At 53.3% G+C, this 20818-nt stretch overlaps 1 protein-coding gene across 3 annotated transcripts in view; it reads left to right on the top strand.

Annotated features, from left to right (window-relative positions):
* CACNA1F (calcium voltage-gated channel subunit alpha1 F) overlaps positions 1 to 20818 on the top strand; it is a 25297-nt gene continuing 4479 nt past the window's right edge. Inside the window, exons 1-38 of one of the 3 annotated variants that reach the window (XM_087859857.1) lie at positions 1 to 62; positions 1688 to 1705; positions 2087 to 2192; positions 2413 to 2552; positions 2797 to 2939; positions 3022 to 3174; positions 3776 to 3972; positions 4085 to 4188; positions 4924 to 5114; positions 5368 to 5460; positions 5571 to 5664; positions 5831 to 5857; positions 6010 to 6170; positions 7304 to 7529; positions 8820 to 9027; positions 9127 to 9247; positions 9364 to 9445; positions 10351 to 10396; positions 10585 to 10632; positions 11753 to 11913; positions 12312 to 12441; positions 12657 to 12716; positions 12866 to 12972; positions 13074 to 13161; positions 13577 to 13684; positions 13756 to 13808; positions 14789 to 14935; positions 15739 to 15940; positions 16039 to 16197; positions 17019 to 17129; positions 17374 to 17457; positions 18193 to 18213; positions 18418 to 18546; positions 18895 to 18960; positions 19220 to 19311; positions 19757 to 19916; positions 20143 to 20270; positions 20566 to 20662. In XM_087859857.1, coding sequence (XP_087715983.1) covers positions 1 to 62; positions 1688 to 1705; positions 2087 to 2192; positions 2413 to 2552; positions 2797 to 2939; positions 3022 to 3174; positions 3776 to 3972; positions 4085 to 4188; positions 4924 to 5114; positions 5368 to 5460; positions 5571 to 5664; positions 5831 to 5857; positions 6010 to 6170; positions 7304 to 7529; positions 8820 to 9027; positions 9127 to 9247; positions 9364 to 9445; positions 10351 to 10396; positions 10585 to 10632; positions 11753 to 11913; positions 12312 to 12441; positions 12657 to 12716; positions 12866 to 12972; positions 13074 to 13161; positions 13577 to 13684; positions 13756 to 13808; positions 14789 to 14935; positions 15739 to 15940; positions 16039 to 16197; positions 17019 to 17129; positions 17374 to 17457; positions 18193 to 18213; positions 18418 to 18546; positions 18895 to 18960; positions 19220 to 19311; positions 19757 to 19916; positions 20143 to 20270; positions 20566 to 20662 — 4323 coding nt within the window. Of the gene's footprint in view, positions 63 to 1452; positions 1706 to 2086; positions 2193 to 2412; positions 2553 to 2796; positions 2940 to 3021; positions 3175 to 3775; positions 3973 to 4084; positions 4189 to 4923; positions 5115 to 5367; positions 5461 to 5570; positions 5665 to 5830; positions 5858 to 6009; positions 6171 to 7303; positions 7530 to 8819; positions 9028 to 9126; positions 9248 to 9363; positions 9446 to 10350; positions 10397 to 10584; positions 10633 to 11752; positions 11914 to 12311; positions 12442 to 12656; positions 12717 to 12865; positions 12973 to 13073; positions 13162 to 13576; positions 13685 to 13755; positions 13809 to 14788; positions 14936 to 15738; positions 15941 to 16038; positions 16198 to 17018; positions 17130 to 17373; positions 17458 to 18192; positions 18214 to 18417; positions 18547 to 18894; positions 18961 to 19219; positions 19312 to 19756; positions 19917 to 20142; positions 20271 to 20565; positions 20663 to 20818 lie in introns of all 3 variants that reach the window. The other 2 variants (XM_087859855.1, XM_087859856.1) reach the window with 2 other exon arrangements.

Consider the following 20818-nt stretch of genomic DNA (forward strand, 5'->3'; position numbering starts at 1 on the left):
ATGTCGGCTTCCGAAGGTGGGAAAGGTGAGAGCAGCCTTCCACCCCTGCAGACCCTTGGAGCAAGCCTAGGCTCTGCTCTACCCTCTGCCCCTCTGACCCATCTACTACCCAACAGGACCCCACCCCTGGAGAGCCACCAGGGGACCAGAACCACATCACCTTGTTTCCATCCCAGTCAGCACCAAACATAGCCTTATGCCACCTGAACCCTGACGTTCAGCCTGACTCAGACCCTGCCCCATGACCTCCCAGCCCCACCCATAGCTTTAGTTCCCAACTGAATCCCAACCCTAATCCTGGCCCCAACATCCATCCTAGCGCCCACCCAAGGTCCAATTCCAAAGCCAGCCCCAAGCTTAATCCTAACACAAACCTTACCAACCAGAGGGCAAACCCCCGTTAGAGTCGAAACCCCAACGTAGATACACCCCTTAGTATGAGCTCTAAATTCACCTAACCTCAACCCCAACATCTAGATACCAATACTGTTAGAGAGTAGGTCTCTGACTCTCCAAAACGAGCATAGATCAATTTTTAAAGACTAAATAGAAAGAGAGAGACAGACAGAATGAACACCTTTGATGGTGGTAGTAAGTCATGAAGGCTTGGACTCAGAGATTGCATATGTTTGAATCCCAAATCAGCCACTTCATCAAATCACCTCCCGTTTTGCATCAATTTCTTTGCCCGCAAAATGGGAATAATACTCTGTGCCAGACATTATTCTGAATTCTGAATAACTCTGGATAATTCTATGTCAAGAACTCACTTAATCGTCAAGACAACTCTATAATGTAGGTACTCAGCATTCCATTACACAGATAAGGAAATTGGAGCACAGGGAGGCTGCCTAATTTTCCCAAGGCTGCACACAGCTGTCAAGTGGTCGAGTCAGGATTTAAATTCAGACAGCTTGTTTATTCCAATGCTGGGGACCCTAACCAAGCCAGCCTACTGCCCCTCAGAGGCTAAAACAAGGCCACAGGAACTGGGAATGGCTTTAGCTGAAAACCCCAATGCCAAATTCAAAACCCATCCAAACTTAACTTTAACCCCAACCTTGATCCTAATTCTAATCCCAACTCACACACTCCACTCCTACCTGTATGGAAACCATCCAAAATCCACCACTTGAATTTAACCCTAAATTTGCCTCCAGCCATAAACTTAATCCTACCCCATGTTAATTTAAACTCCCTACCAAGTCTAACAGCAAAGGCTACTTTACTTGGAAATATAATCTCGCCCTCCCTTCTCTCAAACTCTCTCTACCCCCAATCAATTACAACACCAACTCTTACCCCCCAATTCTTAACTCAGACACCCCCCCAAATCTCCCTAATTTTACATGGTCTTCTCTCCTTCCCCCAGACACAGGAATAGGATCAGGAAGGAGGCAACCATGATTGCCCCAATACCCCCTCCCTCCCTGACTTGGTTTCTCCACACAGACACAACCCCAGAGCCTAGCCCAGCCAATGGGGCAGGCCCTGGTCCTGAATGGGGACTGTGCCCTGGGCCTCCAGCATCGGGGGGCGAAGAAACCAACGGGGCAGCGGGCCTGGAGACCCCTAAGAGAAGGACTCAGCACAGTAAGCACAAGACGGTGGCAGTGGCCAGTGCTCAGCGGTCACCCCGGGCGCTCTTCTGCCTCACCCTGGCCAACCCCCTGCGGCGGTCCTGCATCAGCATTGTGGAGTGGAAGCATCCTGGAAGGCCAGGGGCAGGGCTCAGATGTGAGGGTCACCAGGGTACCAAGAGTCAAGGATTGGGTCAGGGCTGGAATGGAGGAAGTTTGAGGTCACTAGGGATCAAGAGTCAAGAACTGGATTAGAGGGTGAATTGAGAAAGGTGAAGGTCACTGGGAGGAGAAGGAGTGTCAAGAGTCAAGGACTAAATCAAAGCATGAGTTGGGGACAGCTAAGGTTTCTAGGGGATTCAAAGTCAAAGCCTTGGTCAAGGCAGGGGCTGGGAATGTCAGGGCTGGTTGCCTTGGGTCAAGCGTCAGCACTGGATGGGGAGGGCCCCAACGGAATGTGGGGATTCTGAGACCTATCTGCTTGGGTCCTTGACTGTCCACCTGAGGCCCTTCGACATCCTCATCCTGCTGACCATCTTTGCCAACTGTGTAGCCCTGGGGGTTTACATCCCCTTCCCAGAGGATGACTCCAACACTGCCAACCACAACCTGGTGAGGCTCGCCCCTCTCGCCCCAAGCCAGATGCAGCCCCAGTAGAACCACACCACAACCCTTCAAGCCCCCTATCCCCGCTCCTCGCTGACCCAGATGACCCTCTCGTATCCTGCCTTACCTAGGATCCTCGACTACGCTTCGCTTTCCCTGGCCGCCCTCAAGTCCCACCCCCAAATAACGCCCCACTCTCCCGCCCCGCCCCTGGCTCCGCCCTCAGGAGCAAGTGGAGTATGTGTTCCTGGTGATTTTCACTGTGGAGACTGTGCTCAAGATCGTGGCCTATGGGCTGGTGCTCCATCCCAGCGCCTACATCCGCAATGGCTGGAACCTACTCGACTTCGTCATCGTTGTGGTCGGGTGCGCGTCTGCAGGGGACACCCCCACCTTAGTTCAACTTCCTACCCCAGGCCCGCTGAATTCGGGGCTCAGGGAAATGTCTGCTTCCGACTGCCCCCATTTGGCAGCCAGAATCAGGACTATTAACATATTTTAAACTTATTTGCATTTCCAGTTACGGCGACCTGTGCTTTTCTGAGAAGGGAGGGGTGGAGGGAGGTCCCAAGCCCGCCCTCGGCCTCCTCATCCCGTGTTACCCCAACAGGCTATTCAGCGTGCTACTGGAGCAGGGCCCTGGTCGGCCGGGGGACATCCCGCACACCGGTGGGAAGCCGGGGGGCTTCGATGTGAAGGCGTTGAGGGCGTTCCGGGTGCTGCGGCCACTGAGGCTGGTGTCTGGGGTCCCAAGTGAGTGGCACGCCCCAGAGGTTGGAGGTGGGGGAGGCACGGCGGAGGGGGTTAGGCCGACCTCGCCCCTCTGCCCCCACAGGCCTGCACATAGTGCTCAATTCCATCCTGAAGGCGCTGGTGCCGCTGCTGCACATCGCGTTGCTCGTGCTCTTCGTCATCATCATCTACGCCATCATCGGACTCGAGCTGTTCCTTGGACGCATGCACAAGACATGCTACTTCCTGGGATCTGGTCAGCCATTCCACCCGTCGCGGCACAGAACACCCCCGTCCACTGGTTCCTAGGCCCCACCCAGTTCTCAGAAAAACCCACTCAAATCCGCAGGACTCGACCCCCAGGATAACAAGCCCTACCCCTTTATTCAAGACCCCGCCCCCAGCCCCGGAGTACGGCCGCCCCTTGCTAATAGCTCCGCCCCATCACAAGACCCCGCCCACAGGCCAAGACCCTGCCTGGCCCTTGACTCCATCCTCCAGAACTGGCCCCAAGTACTTAGGCCCTCTATCCAGAACCCCACCAAGCGTCGCCCCCCGCCCTCTTTTCAAGACACCCTTCCCAAGTCACAAGACTCCTCCCCCAGGCTTATGGTCCACTGTTATTGACAAGATTCCACGGCAAGTTCTACAGTTCTCCTCCCCAGATACCTGTAGTTGGGACTCACAACTTCGCGGTGGTTCAGAATCCTGATCTAGCAGAGTTAGGAGCTTACAGTTGCCCTTGATTTAGAAAAATCTCGAACCCTGAGTTGAACTTCTCAGGTGGGCGGGACTCCAGGGTAGCAGGGACCATGGATCCGCATGCTTCAGAACCCAAAGCTCCAGTCTTCCCACAGACGTGGAAGCGGAGGAGGACCCATCGCCCTGCGCGTCTTCGGGATCGGGGCGTGCTTGCACCCTGAACCAGACCGAATGCCGCGGGCGCTGGGCAGGGCCCAACGGAGGCATCACCAACTTCGACAACTTCTTCTTCGCCATGCTGACGGTCTTTCAGTGCGTCACCATGGAAGGCTGGACAGACGTCCTCTACTGGGTGAGGTGCAGGAAGGGCACACAGTGCGAGACTGCACCTGCTTTTCCTCCTCCCTCAGCTCAGGCGAGAGCGTCTGCCTATCCTGAGAGATGCATGTCCTCTCTCTCCCCAGATGCAGGATGCCATGGGGTACGAGCTGCCCTGGTTATATTTCGTGAGTCTCGTCATCTTTGGGTCCTTCTTCGTCCTCAACCTTGTGCTTGGTGTCCTGAGTGGGTGAGGAGCCTAGACACCTCCCCCCATACTGCCCCTCAGCCCCTGTCCCATTTGTTTTGTTCCTAGCAAACTCCTAGGCATCCTTTCAGAACCCACCTGAAATACCCCTTCATTCGGTCAGTCAACATTGCGCATCTCCTGTGTGCAAGGCACCATTCTAGGAATGGAATAAAAGACAAAAATTCCTTGTCTTCCTGGATATTACATTCTGGTGGGGAGAGACAGATAATAGCAACATACACAACAGATTGTGTATACACACACCCACCCTACCCCCCCCATATATGTAGGGGGTTGTGGAAATTTTGTCTTATTTCAAGTAGGCCCCAAGCCCAATGTGGGGCTTGAACCCACAACCCTGAGATGAAGAGTCACATGCTCCACCACCCGAGCCAGCCAGGCGCCCCACATATGTAGTGTTTTATATGGACTATGTGCTCCGGAAAGAAAGGAAGGATAAAGATAGAAATGGGCAAGTCTTGCCATTAGAAATAGGGACAATCAGGGCAGATCTCCTTGAGAAGGTGTCATCTGAGTAGAAATGTGGAAGAGATGAGGGAATGGGCCGTGTGGATATCTGAGGAAAGGGTGTTCCAAGCAAAGGGAAGGGCCAGGGCGAAGCTAGAAGGTGCTCGACATATTCAAAGAACAGCAAGGAGGCCCGTGGGGCTGGACTGGTGAAGGCAAGGGAGCCAGGGTGGTTCCCCCACCTAGCTCTCCATCTCCCTCCCTCAGGGAGTTCTCCAAAGAGAGGGAGAAGGCCAAAGCACGAGGGGATTTCCAGAAGCTGCGGGAGAAGCAGCAGTTGGAGGAGGACCTGCGGGGCTACCTGGACTGGATCACGCAGGCAGAGGAGCTGGACATCGAGGACCCCTCAGCCGATGGCAACTTTGGTTCTATGGCTGAAGAGGGCCGGGCCGGCCACCGTAGGCAGCCCCAGTCTGGCCCATTCCCTGCTCCACACATGCGTCAGATGGGGGCTGCCCTCCTGAGACCCCGCCCCAACCGGCAACTACTCTAGACCCAGCCCCCAGTTCCAGCCTAGTACTTGGAACCAGACCCAGACCCGAATGCCCTTCCCAGACCGTACCCAGAACCAAGACTCCAAATAAGAGCCCCCCCCCACGGCCCTAACCCAGCCTCAGGCCATGCTCCCCAACTGTCCTTCCTGTCCCGCAGGGCCACAGCTGGCAGAGCTGACCACTAGGAGAAGAGGACGTCTTCGCTGGTTCAGCCACTCCACCCGCTCCACCCACTCCACCAGCAGCCATGGTGGGGGTCCATCCAGATGGGGGAGGGGGTGGGATGGCCAGAGGAGAAAGCCAAGGGTGGAACCCTGGGGTCTTCGTGTACTGACCTCTCTTCCCACCCTATGCCCACAGCCAGCCTCCCAGCCAGTGACACTGGTTCAATGACAGAGACCCCAGGCGATGAGGAAGAGGAGGAGGGGGCTCTGGCCAGTTGTACACGCTGCCTGTGAGGGCCCCCAGCCCTTCACCCCCTGGCTGGCCCAGAACCCAGTCCAGACCCTGATGCCAGTCCTGACTTCACCCTCTAACCTTGACCCCAGCCCCTCCAACCCCAGCCACTGACTGCCTCTTAGTCCCTTATGACACCCACCTTCCATCCTCCTCTTTTCCAGAAACAAGATCATGAAAACCAGGGTCTGGTGAGTTGGGAAAATTACAGGACTCTTGGGCCCCATGACTTTGCGTGAGCCCCACCTCCAAGTCCCCCATGACCACCAGGCTACCCCATCCGAGCCCCCCAGGCCTGGCTTAGGTAGGTGATTTCAGCCAGTGGGCTCGCCTTTCCCCCCAGCCGCCGCCTCCGCCGAGCCAACCGGGGCCTTCGGGCGCGCTGCCGGCGGGCTGTGAAGTCCACCGCCTGTTACTGGGCCGTGCTGCTGCTCGTCTTCCTCAACACGCTGACCATCGCCTCAGAGCACCACGGGCAGCCCATGTGGCTCACCCAGATCCAGGGTGCGCCCCTCCCCACCGGACTGCCAGCCCTCTTCCCCAGCCCCCAATTCCCTCCACCCTAGAAACCCAAATCCAGGGTCTCTAGGGTTCCTCAGACCCCCAGACATGGCCCTCCTGCCCTAAGGATGCAGGAACCTTAGCCTGTCCCATCCCACCCCACAGCTTACACTTACAGAGCACTTGCCGTGGCCGTCAAGCTCTGTTCGCAGCACTTCTCACGTTCTTTTTTTTTTTTAAGATTTTATTTATTTATTCGACAGAGATAGAGACAGCCAGCGAGAGAGGGAACACAAGCAGGGGGAGTGGGAGAGGAAGAAGCAGGCTCATAGCGGAGGAGCCTGATGTGGGGCTCGATCCCATAACGCCGGGATCACGCCCTGAGCCGAAGGCAGATGCTTAACCACTGTGCCACCCAGGCGCCCCAGCACTTCTCATGTTCTAACTCAATTTCTCTTCACCAAAACCTTATGTGAAGCAAGTACAAAGGTGCAAAGTACCGAGCACCAAGGTACTGAAGAATTAAATGATTAATCCCGGGACTCGGCTGGTGAGTGGCAAACCCAGGCAGGAGGCTCCAGAGTCCAGAATCTTAACTCCACACTGTCTGGACAGGTGAACGCCTCTGTGTCTGTTTCCCCATCTACAGAATGGGGCTAGTAATCGTATCCACGTCATGGAGTGGTTAGAAGGATTAAGTGAGTTAAAGTGAAAAGTGCTCCGAACATGGCCTGGTCCACATAAAGCTAACATCTTAGAAGTGTTAGTTCTTACTGTTAGTCATTTTAACCTCAGCCCCAGCCTGCATACTGAACACGCTTCTGACCCCAAGTCTCAAACCAGCCTCAATCCCAACTAAACCCCAGACCCTAACACTACTTTTGAAGTGGAGTTTTCCTGGACTCACAGAGGCTGACCGAGGCCCCCACCCTGATTCTGCCCCTCACCCCAGTTCCAAGCCCCTCAAAACCTCACCCGCTCTGACCTACAAATGCACCCCAATCCCTAACCCTCGCCCTACCTCCAGCCTGTGTCTGGCCCGATACCAGCTACCCCAGATCGCCCCATGGCCCCTACCTCCCTACGCGTCACCGAGGAAATTGGCCAATCCAGTCCCTCTGCCCCTCTCCCCACAGAGTATGCCAACAAGGTGTTGCTCTGTCTGTTTACGGTAGAGATGCTCCTCAAGTTGTACGGTCTGGGCCCCTCTGCCTATGTCTCTTCCTTCTTCAACCGCTTCGACTGCTTCGTGGTCTGTGGAGGCATCCTGGAGACCACCCTGGTGGAGGTGGGCGCCATGCAGCCCCTGGGCATCTCAGTGCTCCGATGCGTGCGCCTCCTCAGGATCTTTAAAGTCACTAGGTGTGTGGGGCAGGGGAGGATTGGGGCCCCAAGCACAGCCCTAACAGCCCCCTCCCCAGCTCCAGTGACTATCTGCCTCACCATTCATTTAGCAAATATCCACTGAGTGCCTACTTCGTGCCAGGCACTCTTCCAGGCCCTGGAGAAACACCAGCAATCAAAGCAGACACAAGTTCCCGCCTCATGGAGATTATTTTGAGAGAGAGAGAGAGAGAGAGCACGAGTGGGGGCAAGGGCGGAGAGAGAAGGAAAGAGAGAAAATCTTAAGCAGGCTCTACACCCAGCTCAGAGCTTGATGAGGGGCTCGATCTCATGAACCTGAGATCATGACCTGAGCAGAAATCAAGAGTCGGATGTTTAACCAACTGAGCCACCCACGTGCCCCTCGCCTTGTGGAGATTAAAGTCCATTGGGAGGGCGTCTACTCCACTTCCATCCCCTTCCTCAACCTCAACTTCAGCTCAAACATTATTCCCAGCCCCATCTCTGAACTCACCTCCAGACTCATCTGCAACCATTACACCATCTCTAACCCCAACCCCTAGCCATTCATCATATGCAAGCTCATCTATAGCCCCAACACCCAATCCCAAGGCCAATCCCATCTCCAATCTCATCCCTAACTTGCAGCCCATCCCCATCACTAACCACAACCCCCATGTCCCTAACTCCTAACCAGTAGCCTATCTCCAGCTGCAACCCCAGACCCAGACCCAATCTCATCCCTATCCCCTCTTCTTTTTTTTATTTTATTTATTTTATATTTTTAATGTTTTTTTTTATTATGTTAGTCACCATACAGTACATCCCTGGTTTCTGATGTAAAGTTCGATGATTCATTAGTTGCGTATAACACCCAGTGCACCATGCAATACGTGCCCTCCTTAATACCCATCCCCGGCCTATCCCCTCTTCTATCCCAACCCTCAACCACAACCTTATCCTCAACTCAGTCATCTAAAACTCCAAATACTCTTTTAGCCCCTAACCCCAACCCCAACCCCAGCCACAGTCCCTAACCCCAATCTCAGTCCCAGTCCCAACCTGAAACCCCATTCTAGCTTCATCAACTTCCATATAACCTCCATCCTAACTTAATCTCTCATTACACCTTCAACGCCAACCCTAACCCCAAACTCAACCTTCCCCTCACATTTTATTTTCACCTCAACCCAACTCCAAAGCTCATTTTAACCCAGCCCACCCCCAGTGCATTGCAAGCTGGAGTCCTGCCCTGGCTCTGACTCACCACTGGACATGTCAACCCTGCCTCCCCCATCTCTACTGCAGGCACTGGGCATCTCTGAGCAATTTGGTGGCATCCCTGCTCAATTCAATGAAATCCATTGCATCGTTGCTGCTTCTCCTCTTCCTCTTCATCATCATCTTCTCCCTGCTTGGCATGCAGCTGTTTGGGGGCAAGTTCAACTTTGACCAGACCCATACCAAGCGAAGCACCTTTGATACCTTCCCCCAGGCCCTCCTCACTGTCTTTCAGGTGGGGTCTGAAGACCATGGGAAAGGTGGGTCGGGTGGGGAGGGGGGAACCATAGGGTGGGAGGGTACAAGGAGCTTCACAGTGAACTCTCACCCCCAGATCCTGACAGGCGAGGACTGGAATGCGGTCATGTATGACGGTATCATGGCCTATGGTGGCCCCTTCTTCCCAGGAATGTTGGTGTGTGTCTATTTTATCATCCTCTTCATCTGCGGCAACTGTATCCTTGGTGCCTTGGGGGGGCTGGGTGGTGGTAGAACAGGGGGTAGCTAAGGGGATATGGGCAGTCCACAGGCAGGCTGCTTCTCCAAACTTTGCAGCCTGAGCTCACCCCAGACATCCTTCTGAATGTGTTTCTCGCCATTGCTGTGGATAACCTGGCCAGCGGAGATACAGGGACCGCCAAGGACAAGGGCAGGTGATGTCTGGCTCTGCCCCAAAGGCAGTCTCTCCCTGGGACCCCTGACTGGGTCCCCACACATACATCCCACACCACCAGAGATGCCTCGGTCACCCTGGCAATCCATATTCCCAGATCCAACCTGTTGGTCCTCATTCATTCAACGTGCATTCATTGATCACCTACTTTGTGTCAGGCCATGTTCTAGACACTGAGGAGAGGACAGGGGTCAAGGTAGACAGAGTCCTTGCCTTCACGAAGATGACATTCTAGTTGGGGAAGGGAAGCAAAATACAAACAAATGAATATATAACATAATTAAATTAAACATATGTTATTGATATATAATGAAGAAAAATAAGATGGAATAAAAGACTAGAGAGAAATGGAAGTTGCTGTTTTGGTTAGGGTAGTCAAGGACGGCCTTTACGCAGAGGTGACAGTTGAACAGACACCCAAATGAAGTGAGAGAGTGAGCCATGAAAATATCTGGGGGAAGAGTGCTTAAGACAAGGGAACAGCAAGTGCCGAGGTCCTGAGGTGCACATTCAGCACATTCAAGAAAACCCCAAGGAAACCAGTGAGTCTGGAGTGGGGTGAGCAAGGAGGAGAGTGGTAGGAGGTGAGCTCAAATGGGGGAATAGGGAGAACCCATTGGGGGCATTCTGGGCCATGGTGAGGACTTTGGTTTTTGCTCTGAGTGAATGGGAGCCATGGGAGAGGTGTGAGCAGAGGAAGAATGTGCCAGACTTAAGATTTAACAGGATCCTTTTGGCTGCTATGAAAAGAACAGACTGTGGGGATGAAGGCAGAAGCAGGAGTTTCTATGGGACCTCAGAAAGGTCTGTTCTGACTGCACTGACCCCCCTCAGCCTCACCTATCTGCTGCAATCCTTAGCAATCACTCCCCTGTTCTCTCACAGGGAGAAGAGCACTGAGGGGGCTCTTCCACAGGAAAATGGAGTGTTGGTGAGTTAGAAGCCTGGGCACTGTCTACACCTCCCATTACCACCAATACCTGTCTATGTATGTGTGTCTTTAACCCCCTTCCTCCGCCTGTGCATCCCTCCATTACTGTGTTCCTTCCGTGCCCCCCCCCCGGGTCCATCCTATAGTGTCTCCCACACCATCAGTGACCCCCATCTTTCTGTCCCCAGGTGCCTGGTGGGGAGAATGAGGAAGAGGAGGGCAGAAAGAATGAAGGAGCAGGCAAGTGGGCAGGGCCAGGGTGGAGGAGGTGTGGGACCTTAGAGACAGCACCCATCCAGAGCTCTTGACCCCTGAGATCCTCCTCTCTGAGGAGAAGCCTTTTCTGAAATCATCCTGAAAGTAATGGGCTTAATCAGAAAGGATGAATACCTAGTATTTACATTGACATGGATGGAATTGGAGGGCATTATTCTAAGTGAAATAAGTCAATCAGAGAAAGACAATTATCATATGGTGGAACATAAGAAATAGCGCAGAGGATCATAGGGGAAAGGAGGGAAAACTGAATGGGAAGAAATCAGAGAGGGAGACAAACCATGAGGCTCTTAACTCTGGGAAACAAACTGAGGATTACGGAAGAGGTGCTGGGTGGGGGATGGGGTAACCGGGGGAGGGGCATTAAGGAGAGCACCTGATGTGATGAGCACTGGGTGTTATACGCAACTAATGCATCATTGAACACTACATCAAAAACTAACGATGTACTATATGTGGGCTAATTGAATTTAAATAAATAAATAAATAAAGGTAGGTAATGGGCTTGGTGTGTGGCCAGTAACATTTGGGATGCTGGGATTAAAGAAGAGAAACAGGGGCGCCTGGGTGGCACAGCGGTTAAGCGTCTGCCTTCAGCTCAGGGCGTGATCCTGGTGTTATGGGATCGAGCCCCACATCAGGCTCCTCTGCTGTGAGCCTGCTTCTTCCTCTCCCACTCCCCCTGCTTGTGTTCCCTCTCTCGCTGGCTGTCTCTCTCTCTGTCAAATAAATAAATAAAATCTTTTAAAAAAGAGAGAGAAACAGATTTTTGTTTTACTGCAGTACTTCTCAGAGCCTTTATTGTAAAATAGTGTGTATTGGAGTGCAAGGATAGCAATGTTCATTCAACAGACATTTCCTGAGCTTCTACTGTGTCCCAGGCACTGTCGTAAGTGCTGGAGACACAACAGTAAACAAAACAGACTAAAATCCCTTCTCTGAGGAGCAGGGAGATGGGAAGAATTTGCCGTGTGACAACCTCTATTCTAGGTGCTTTACATACGTTTTCTAATTAATTGTCTGTCTTTTGATTTTCTTCTGGTGCCAGGCATGGAGGAAGAGGAGGAGGAGGAGGAGGAGGAGGAGGAGGAGGAGGAGGAGGAGGAGGAGGAGGAGGAGGAAGAGGAAGAGGAGGAGGGAGGTGCAGGGCATGTGGAACTCCTGCAGGAAGTTGTACCCAAGGAGAAAGTGGTACCCATCCCTGAGGGCAGCGCCTTCTTCTGTCTCAGCCAAACCAACCCGTGAGTGCTGGGAGTGGGGGGGGCGGGAGCCGAGGCAGGAGGGGCTGGGGCAGGTGGAGAGCCAGGGAGCAGCCAAGGCTCTGGCAGGGTGCACGAGCCTGATGCAAAAGAGGCTGAGCTGGGGCGCCTGGGTAGCGCAGTCGTTAAAGCGTCTGCCTTCGGCTCAGGGCGTGATCCCGGCGTACCCGGATCGAGTCCCACATCGGGCTCCTCCGCTATGAGCCTGCTTCTTCCTCTCCCACTCCCCCTGCTGTGTTCCCTCTCTCGCTGGCTGTCTCTCTGTTAAATAAATAAATAAAATCTTTAAAAAAAAAAAAAGAGGCTGAGCTGTCTCCCTGGGGCTCTCCCAATCAACTCTGGTTCTGAGTTCTGACCACAGCCCATCCCCCACTCCCCAGGCTGAGGAAGGCCTGCCACACCCTCATCCACCATCATATCTTCACCAACCTTATCCTGGTGTTCATCATCCTCAGCAGTGTGTCCCTGGCCGCTGAGGACCCCATCCGAGCCCACTCCTTCCGCAACCACGTGAGCCTTTGGCTGGGAGCTGGGGGAACACTCCCAGGGTTGTCCTACTGGGCACAAGGAGAGGGAGGGAGAAAGAGAGGAAGGGAAGGAAAGGGGGAGGGAGGGACAGCAAAACTTACAGAGAGGCGCGCGAGCACACACACACACACACATACATACCCCTAGGATTCCCCTCAGTTATGACTCAGTGGCTTCCCCTATTTCTTGCCCCTCAGATTCTGGGGTACTTTGATTATGCTTTCACCTCCATTTTCACCGTGGAGATTCTACTAAAGGTAACAAATAGGCCCCCAGTCATATCCCCAGTTGCCCCAACCCACCCTACACCCGCCCCCACAGCCCACCTCTCCTGTTTCCATACCCTCCTCCCCTCTCTATCCCCACCCCTGGAGTCTAGCCTGATGTCCCCCTCCCCCTCCCCCAGATGACAGTGTTTGGGGCCTTCCTGCACCGAGGCTCTTTCTGCCGTAGCTGGTTCAATCTGTTGGATCTGCTGGTGGTCAGCGTGTCCCTCATCTCCTTTGGCATCCAGTGAGTGACCCTGCCCCTGCCCCCCCCCCCCCCGCTCACTCCATTCCTCCCAGAGCAGATGCCAAGCCTGGGCCAGGGCCTGAGGACTGACCCTTCCCCAGCTCCAGCGCCATCTCAGTGGTGAAGATTCTGAGGGTACTCCGAGTCCTGAGGCCTCTCCGAGCCATCAACAGGGCCAAGGGACTCAAGGTAACCCAACCCCACCCAAACCCACAGGACCCATGCCCTGCCCCACTCCGAGGGCCAGGATCTCCCATCAGACTGACCATTTGCGTGGATGCATGGCCACACAGCCTGGACCCAACATGTAACCACACATCCCGGACCACGGATCACGTGGCCTGACCCATGTTCCTTACAAGTGACTCTAAATTCCTTACCCACGGCCACATTTCTCTGACCCGAGTTCCTGAAATGTGGCCACATACTCCTTTCTGGTAAACACTTGTTCCTGGTTGGTGCCCACATGCCCCTGACTGTATATCCCTGATCCACGACCAGATGTCCACAGCCCAAGTCCCCAAGCCCCATCTACAGCCAGAATCCCTACCCCCTGGCTGCTGCGGCCTCCAGTCTCGTTAACCATGTTTGTGGGTGCCTGCAGCACGTGGTGCAGTGTGTGTTTGTGGCTATCCGAACCATCGGGAATATCATGATTGTGACCACGCTCCTGCAGTTCATGTTTGCCTGCATTGGCGTGCAGCTCTTCAAGGTGAGAGGAAGCCCTGGAGGGTCAAGGTGGGGACTAAGGGGTGACCTGCCTGACAAGTATCCTCCCTACAGGGGAAATTCTACAGTTGCACTGATGAAGCCAAACACACCCCCCAAGAATGCAAGTGAGTGCCCCAAACCCTGCCCTTCGTGGAGCTCGGGACCCCTCCCAAAGGCCAAAGAGGCCCCTAGATCTCACCAAGGCCCCTGGAACCCTTAGAGCTTCCTCCCAAGAACTGCAGAGACTCCCTCGGTTTTTATCAAGGCCCCCCAAACCCCCCGAATTCCCCAAGGCCCCACAACAGCCCCCCAGAATTTCCCCAAGAGCTGCAGAGGCCCTAGATATCACCAAGCCCTAAGAGACCCCCCAATACCTCCCCAAAAGCCCTCTCCCCATTCTCCAGAGTTGCCTACATTCTACTCCAGACCTCCCCCCCCAGAAATCCCCAAACACTCCCCCTACCCATGGCCACTGCCACCAAATCCCAGGCTTCCATCCTAAGACTCCTGTAGAGGGTAGTCAGGCATTCCTGGTTCAAATTCATCTCATGAGACTTGGGTACATTTCTCAACCTTGCTGAGTCCCATTTTCCTTAACTGAAAAATGGGGATGAAAAGAGTGCAGATCTCACAAGGTTGCTGTGAGGAATGAATGAGTTACTGCATGAAGTGTGTATTACAATGCCAAGTTTCTACATGTGCTCTACCGAGTACAGTGCCTGGCATATACTTCGTGCTGATAAATGTTGATTATTAGTATTACTTTTTCCTGAGAGGTGACGATGATGATAATGGTGAAGATGGCTAACATATGTGGTACCAACTATGTGCCAGACACTATTCTCATTGAGTGACTTAATGAATCCTTATAACAAGCCAGGAAATATGTTCTGTTAGTATCCTTATTTCATAGATGGGGAAAACTGAAGCACAGAGAAGTTAAATGCCCAAGGTCACCCAGCCAGTAAATGGGGGGGGCAGGACTTGAACCCAGGCTATCCAGCCTCACCACTATGCTCTGCTGCCTCCATTCTGGAGACCCCAGTCCCCTTTCCCCAGCTCCCCACCCCTGCTCACCCACCCAGCCTGTCTGCAACATCCACAGGGGCTCCTTCCTGGTCTACCCTGATGGAGATGTTTCACGGCCCCTGGTCCGGGAGCGGCTCTGGGTCAACAGCGATTTCAACTTTGACAATGTCCTCTCAGCCATGATGGCCTTGTTCACTGTCTCCACCTTCGAAGGCTGGCCTGCGTAAGGAGCAGGGCCCCAGGGATGGTCAGGGGATAGGGCAGGAGTCTCTAGGCTTGGATCTCCCTGAGGATGGGTGGGAAGGTATCTTGGGTTGTGATAAAGGTCTCTTGAGACTGGATAGGGTTTTCCGAGGACTGGTGAGCACATCAGAGGACGGTGTGGGGGTCCTCCAGAAGTTGACTGGGGGTGCTTTGGGGACTGGGTAGGGGGTGTCTCCATGAATTAGCTAGAGGTCTCTGAGGAAGTCTAGAGAGTACTGGGTAGGATTTAGGGGGGACCAGGTAGAGGTCTGGAGGGGGGCACTGGGGGAGGTCTCAGAGGAGATGGAGCTGGAGATTCAGGGGTTTTCAGAGAGCCGTCCAGATCTTTGGAGTTCTAGTTGAAGATCTTTGGGAAGATGGAGCAAGGAATTCAAGTTGATGGGACAGGATTTAGAGATCTTTGGGGGCTTATGGGGGAGTTCTGGGGAGCTGCATGGGGATCTCCAGGTGGCTGAAGAAGGGAATTTAGGGGTCCATGGGAACTTAAGGGATTTGGGGGTCTTGGAGGACTGGGGTGGGGATTCTCTAGAGGGTTGTATGGGGATCTCTGGGTCTCCAGAGAGCTGAGACAGGGGATTTAAGGGTCTTTGAGGTCAGGTGGGGTTTCTTGGGGTATGCATGGAGGTCCCAGGTGGTTAGGTCATGGAATTTGGGGTCTTTGGGGTACCAAGCAGGAGATTCTAGAGTGTCTGTTATAAGGTGTCTGGGGGCAGGTCTCAGGGGGCTGGGATATCTCCTCACCTACTCCCACTGGTTCCCCAGTCTACTATACAAGGCCATCGATGCAAATGCAGAGGACAAGGGCCCTATCTATAATTACCACGTGGAGATCTCAGTGTTCTTCATTGTCTATATCATCATCATTGCATTCTTCATGATGAACATCTTTGTGGGCTTTGTCATCATCACCTTCCGTGCCCAGGGCGAGCAGGAATACCAAAACTGTGAGCTGGACAAGAACCAGGTGACCTCTGACCCCTCACCTTATGGCCTCCAACCCCTCCCCACGACCCTCTTGCCTTGGGATCCCACTGCTCACTCATGCCCTGCACCCATATGCAGCGCCAGTGTGTGGAGTACGCCCTCAAGGCCCAGCCACTCCGCCGCTACATCCCCAAGAACCCACACCAGTATCGTGTGTGGGCCACTGTGAACTCTGCTGCCTTCGAGTACCTCATGTTCCTGCTCATCCTGCTCAACACGGTTGCTCTAGCCATGCAGGTCTGAGCCCCCCACCCTGACCCCTGCCAGACACCTGACCCTATTCTGTCCACACAATCCCCTGGGAACCATTAGGAATGCTTTAGGCTGCAAGTAACAGAACCCCCAACTGACAGAGACTTAAGCTATAAAAATATTTGCCACATTTCTTCAAATCTAAGGCCAATAATTGGAAGTTGCATCCTGACTTAAGAGATATAAGAATGTGAGGAAAATGGCAGATGGCCATTGTAAGTTGCCATTGATTGTGAAATGCACCCCATTTTCAGAGATTCTAAGTGTGAAAAGATGTGCATACTGGAGTCAACAAAATATGGTAGCTACCTCACATAACAAGAAGTGTAGAGGTAGGGTGTTTGATCATTGTTCATCAGGTATCCAGGCTCTTTCTCCACCACCATTCTTAACAAGTTGGCTTTCATTCTCATGATTGTTGCTTCATGGTCACGAGATGACTGCCACAGCTCCAGGCATCAAAACCACATTCAAGGCAGGAAAAAGGAGGGAAGGTTGCACCAGGGGGCTCTCCTCATTTGAGCCTTTTATTGGAAAGCAAAAATAGTTTTCATGGAAGCTGCCCAGTGGCAGCAGACTTCTGTTTCTGTCTCATTAGTTGGAAGTAGCTGCAAGGAAAGCTAGGAAATCTAGAGCTGGGCTTTCCAATACCCATATTGGGATACAGACAGTGTGAGGGGTTTGCCCAATGCTTAGTGCTACCACATCTCCAGACTCACCTCAGTCCAAGCCAGAAAATATTTGGTTATGGGTGAAGAGGTCTCTGACTCTCAAGCTCTGTCCTCACACCTGGCTTTCTCTCCCAGCACTACGAACAGACTGCTCCCTTTAACTACGCCATGGACATCCTCAACATGGTCTTCACTGGCCTCTTCACTGTTGAGATGGTGCTCAAAATCATCGCCTTCAAACCCAAGGTGCCCCCTCTAGCCCTAGACTCCCCTGCAGTGGGTAAATTCCTTGGGGTGGAGCTCATTGTAGAGCTCTCAGGGGGGCAGCAACCAAGGACTCATAAGACCAGGGAGTAAGAGGGATCCAGATGTAGGCCCGACATGTGGTCCAAGCTGGGCCTTGCCTCCACAATATCCCCTATCACTTCTGGCCCCCTATGTAGCTTGCTAGCTCTGAGAAGACAAGGCTCTGCTTTTTTCCTGTCTACAGCATTACTTTGCTGATGCCTGGAACACATTTGATGCTCTTATTGTGGTGGGCAGCGTAGTAGACATTGCCGTCACTGAAGTCAACGTAAGGACTGGCCTCTCCACTAACCCAACCTTCCCCCACCTCAACCCCAAGGCTTTCTTTCACATGAGCAGGTGCCTCTCACTTACCTTCACCCTACCTCTGAAGACTCAGTGCTCCTCATTCTAGCTCTATATCTCCCAAGTCCCTGTCGGGTTTAGCCAAAGTCCCCCTCCACCAGCTCCTTTATTCCATTTGCAACCTATCCTCTGGCTCTGCCATCTCCTGAAATGACTCTCTTATTATTTCTATTATTTCCTTCATTGCCTCTACATCCCCCTCCATTGGCTCCATCACCTCCACCAACTCCTGCTTTGGCTCCATCGTCTCTTCTGACTATTTTGTTGGCTCCATTTCCTCCAACGACTCCACTGTCTCTGACGCTGGGTCTTTCACGGCTCTGTACCATTGGCTCCATCATCGCCTCCATTGGGTACTACATGGCTCTATCACCTCGATTGACAATGCTGCTGGTTCCATGTCTCCATCATCTCCATGAAACCACTGGCTCTCTGCCGTCATTTCCTATACCCTCTCATTTCCCTTCCACCCTCACTGCCAACTTTTCCCACAACCATCTTGATCCACTACCCTATAAACTTCTCCATCATCCCTTGATTAATGACTCTACCATCCATTATCCCCTATATCTGCTACATCGTTTCTCCCTTTGTTCGTTTGGGCCTGTGATCTCATTCTCTCCTCTGTCACCTCTGTCTTGGCCATATCTCCCTTCAGAATGGTGGCCACCTTGGCGAGGTAGCCCCCACCTCACAACAGGGACCCTGCTTCTTTCCACATCCACCCTCCCTTCCTTTCTTCCTGAGAGTCCTTAGAAATGCTCCCTGACCATCCCGGGGCTAAGTTCTAAGGGATTTGGGGGCTTGGAGGGCCAAAGCATGAGACAGGGAGGTGGCTGGGGCAAATGTAGACTGATCATACCTACCACACCCCCAACCTCAGAGCTCTGAGGACAGTTCCCGCATTTCCATCACTTTCTTTCGCCTCTTCCGAGTCATGCGGCTAGTCAAGCTTCTCAGTAAAGGTGAAGGAATCCGCACATTGCTCTGGACATTCATCAAATCCTTCCAGGTAACCCCCCATGCCTTTGACCACCCCTCACCCCCATCTCACACCTCTCAGCCTGTCCTTTTATCATCCCCAGAACTAAATCTCCCAGTGTGCCATACCCATCTGCAATTTACCATTTCTGGTTTTCTCTGTTTTTCTAGGCTCCCAATTCCCAACATGCCTTGGCCTCACTGACCTTATTCTATTGTATTTGATACCATGTCCACATTTGGGAGACACTGGTAGTCATGGGCACTTTGGGGATGGGCCACATCTCTCTGCAGGCCCAGGCTTGAGGGAGTAGTGCATTCTCGGGCTTACAGTTCTCTGCCTGGACCTGAATATCTATCCTCCTCTTCACCCTCATAGGCCTTGCCCTATGTGGCTCTTCTCATCGCAATGATATTCTTCATTTATGCAGTCATTGGGATGCAGGCAAGTGGCGACCCTAGGGAGCATCCCTCAGGCACTCCTCGGCTGAGGGGTGTTGGGTAGGAATTCACCCACATTGGGGGTGGTGGGTTGAAAGACAAGCAGAATGACACTGAGTCAGTCCACACATCTGAGAAATGGGATCGGCAGTGTCTGCACGTCAGGGTTGTGAGGATCTTTTGAGTATTAGAAGTTGTGAAATGGGTGACAACCTGTGGAGGCATGGGTTTGCCCCTCTGCCACATGCCCTGTGCACCCACAGATGTTTGGCAAGGTGGCTCTTCAGGATGGCACACAGATCAACCGAAACAACAACTTCCAGACCTTTCCACAGGCTGTGCTGCTTTTGTTCAGGTGACATCTACCCCCCTCCACTGCCATCTTGGTCCCCGGCATGCCCTTGGGAGCCCACACACCCTGTCTGGGCCCCAGACTGCCTGAGCTGCAGAAACAACAAGGCAGCATGGGGCTCCATTTTGCCTGAGACCTTTTATGTATGGCTGTGATCTGAAGAGTCTTGTATAATAATCTAGCATCAGCCATCCTTTTTCTGGCTGTAAGGTGTGTCCTCTTCTTAGGCCTCAGTGCCCCATCAGTAACATGGCGATACCTGATGAACATGACTGTCATCATCATGGCCACACCGGCTTTTAAAATATTGAAATGCTTTATGAAATCTGTGCCAGATGTAACCCCTGGCAAGAAGTGGGTCACCCCTCCACCCCTCCAGCCCCCACAATGCCACTTGCCATGATTTCATAGCCTCCCCTCCAGGATGGCCCCCCTGTGTGACCCCCAGGTGTGCCACCGGTGAGGCATGGCAGGAGATAATGCTTGCCAGCCTTCCCGGGAATCGGTGTGACCCTGAGTCTGACGTCAACCCTGGCGAGGAGTTTACCTGTGGTAGCAATTTTGCCATCGCCTATTTTATCAGCTTCTTCATGCTCTGTGCTTTCCTGGTGAGGACCGTTTCCCCACGACTACCACCACTGTCATGGGGGCTGGCCCTAAGGGTCTGGGGACAAGGTGGGGAGCCCAGATCTTCAGAGTGGGTGAAAGGGCTGGTCTGATAAGATCAACCCAGAGACTTGTGACCCGATAACCATAAGTTTAACTCAGTGTCCCACCAACCCCCCATACCTGGCTCTGCCCTTTGCCTAACCCCCACTGTTCACTGGCCCACAGATCATAAATCTCTTTGTGGCTGTCATCATGGATAACTTTGATTATCTAACCAGAGATTGGTCCATCCTGGGCCCCCATCACCTCGATGAATTCAAGAGGATCTGGTCTGAATATGACCCTGGAGCCAAGTATGGCCCGTAACCATATAACTGGGATTGCAGGACAATGCACTGCTCCACCCAGTCCCCCCAGCCCCAGAACCTCTGACCTGTGCCTCCCATTACCTAATCAATAGATGCCCCAAGATTCCCACTGCCTCTGTCCTCTGTCTTCCCCAACTGCCCTCGGATTCTTCCTGGCAGACTCTGGGTTGTTGGGGAGGGGTGGGGGGAGGAAGGTAGCGATGAGCTGGTGGAATCTTCAGAAAGGGATAGAGGTATCTCCAATCCAGTGGTACCTTCCACCCACCCCCGCCTACCCCAGGGGCCGCATCAAGCACCTGGATGTGGTTGCCCTGCTGAGACGCATCCAGCCCCCCTTGGGATTTGGGAAGCTGTGCCCACACCGAGTGGCCTGCAAGGTCTGTGCACCTGCCCACCCTCCCTGCCTGAGAGGGCTGTCCATCACACGGCAGGGGTGGGCAGGGACCCTGTCTTGGGTGGGGAGGGTGTGTTTGGTTTTCTCTTCAAAGGTCTCTGCCCCTGGGCATCCAATGCCTTCATCCCTGGCATTTGCT

Source organism: Ursus americanus, chromosome X, assembly GCF_024610735.1.
Source record: "Ursus americanus isolate L20-20 chromosome X, mUrsAme1.1.p, whole genome shotgun sequence".
In the NCBI taxonomy this organism is placed as follows: domain Eukaryota; kingdom Metazoa; phylum Chordata; class Mammalia; order Carnivora; family Ursidae; genus Ursus; species Ursus americanus.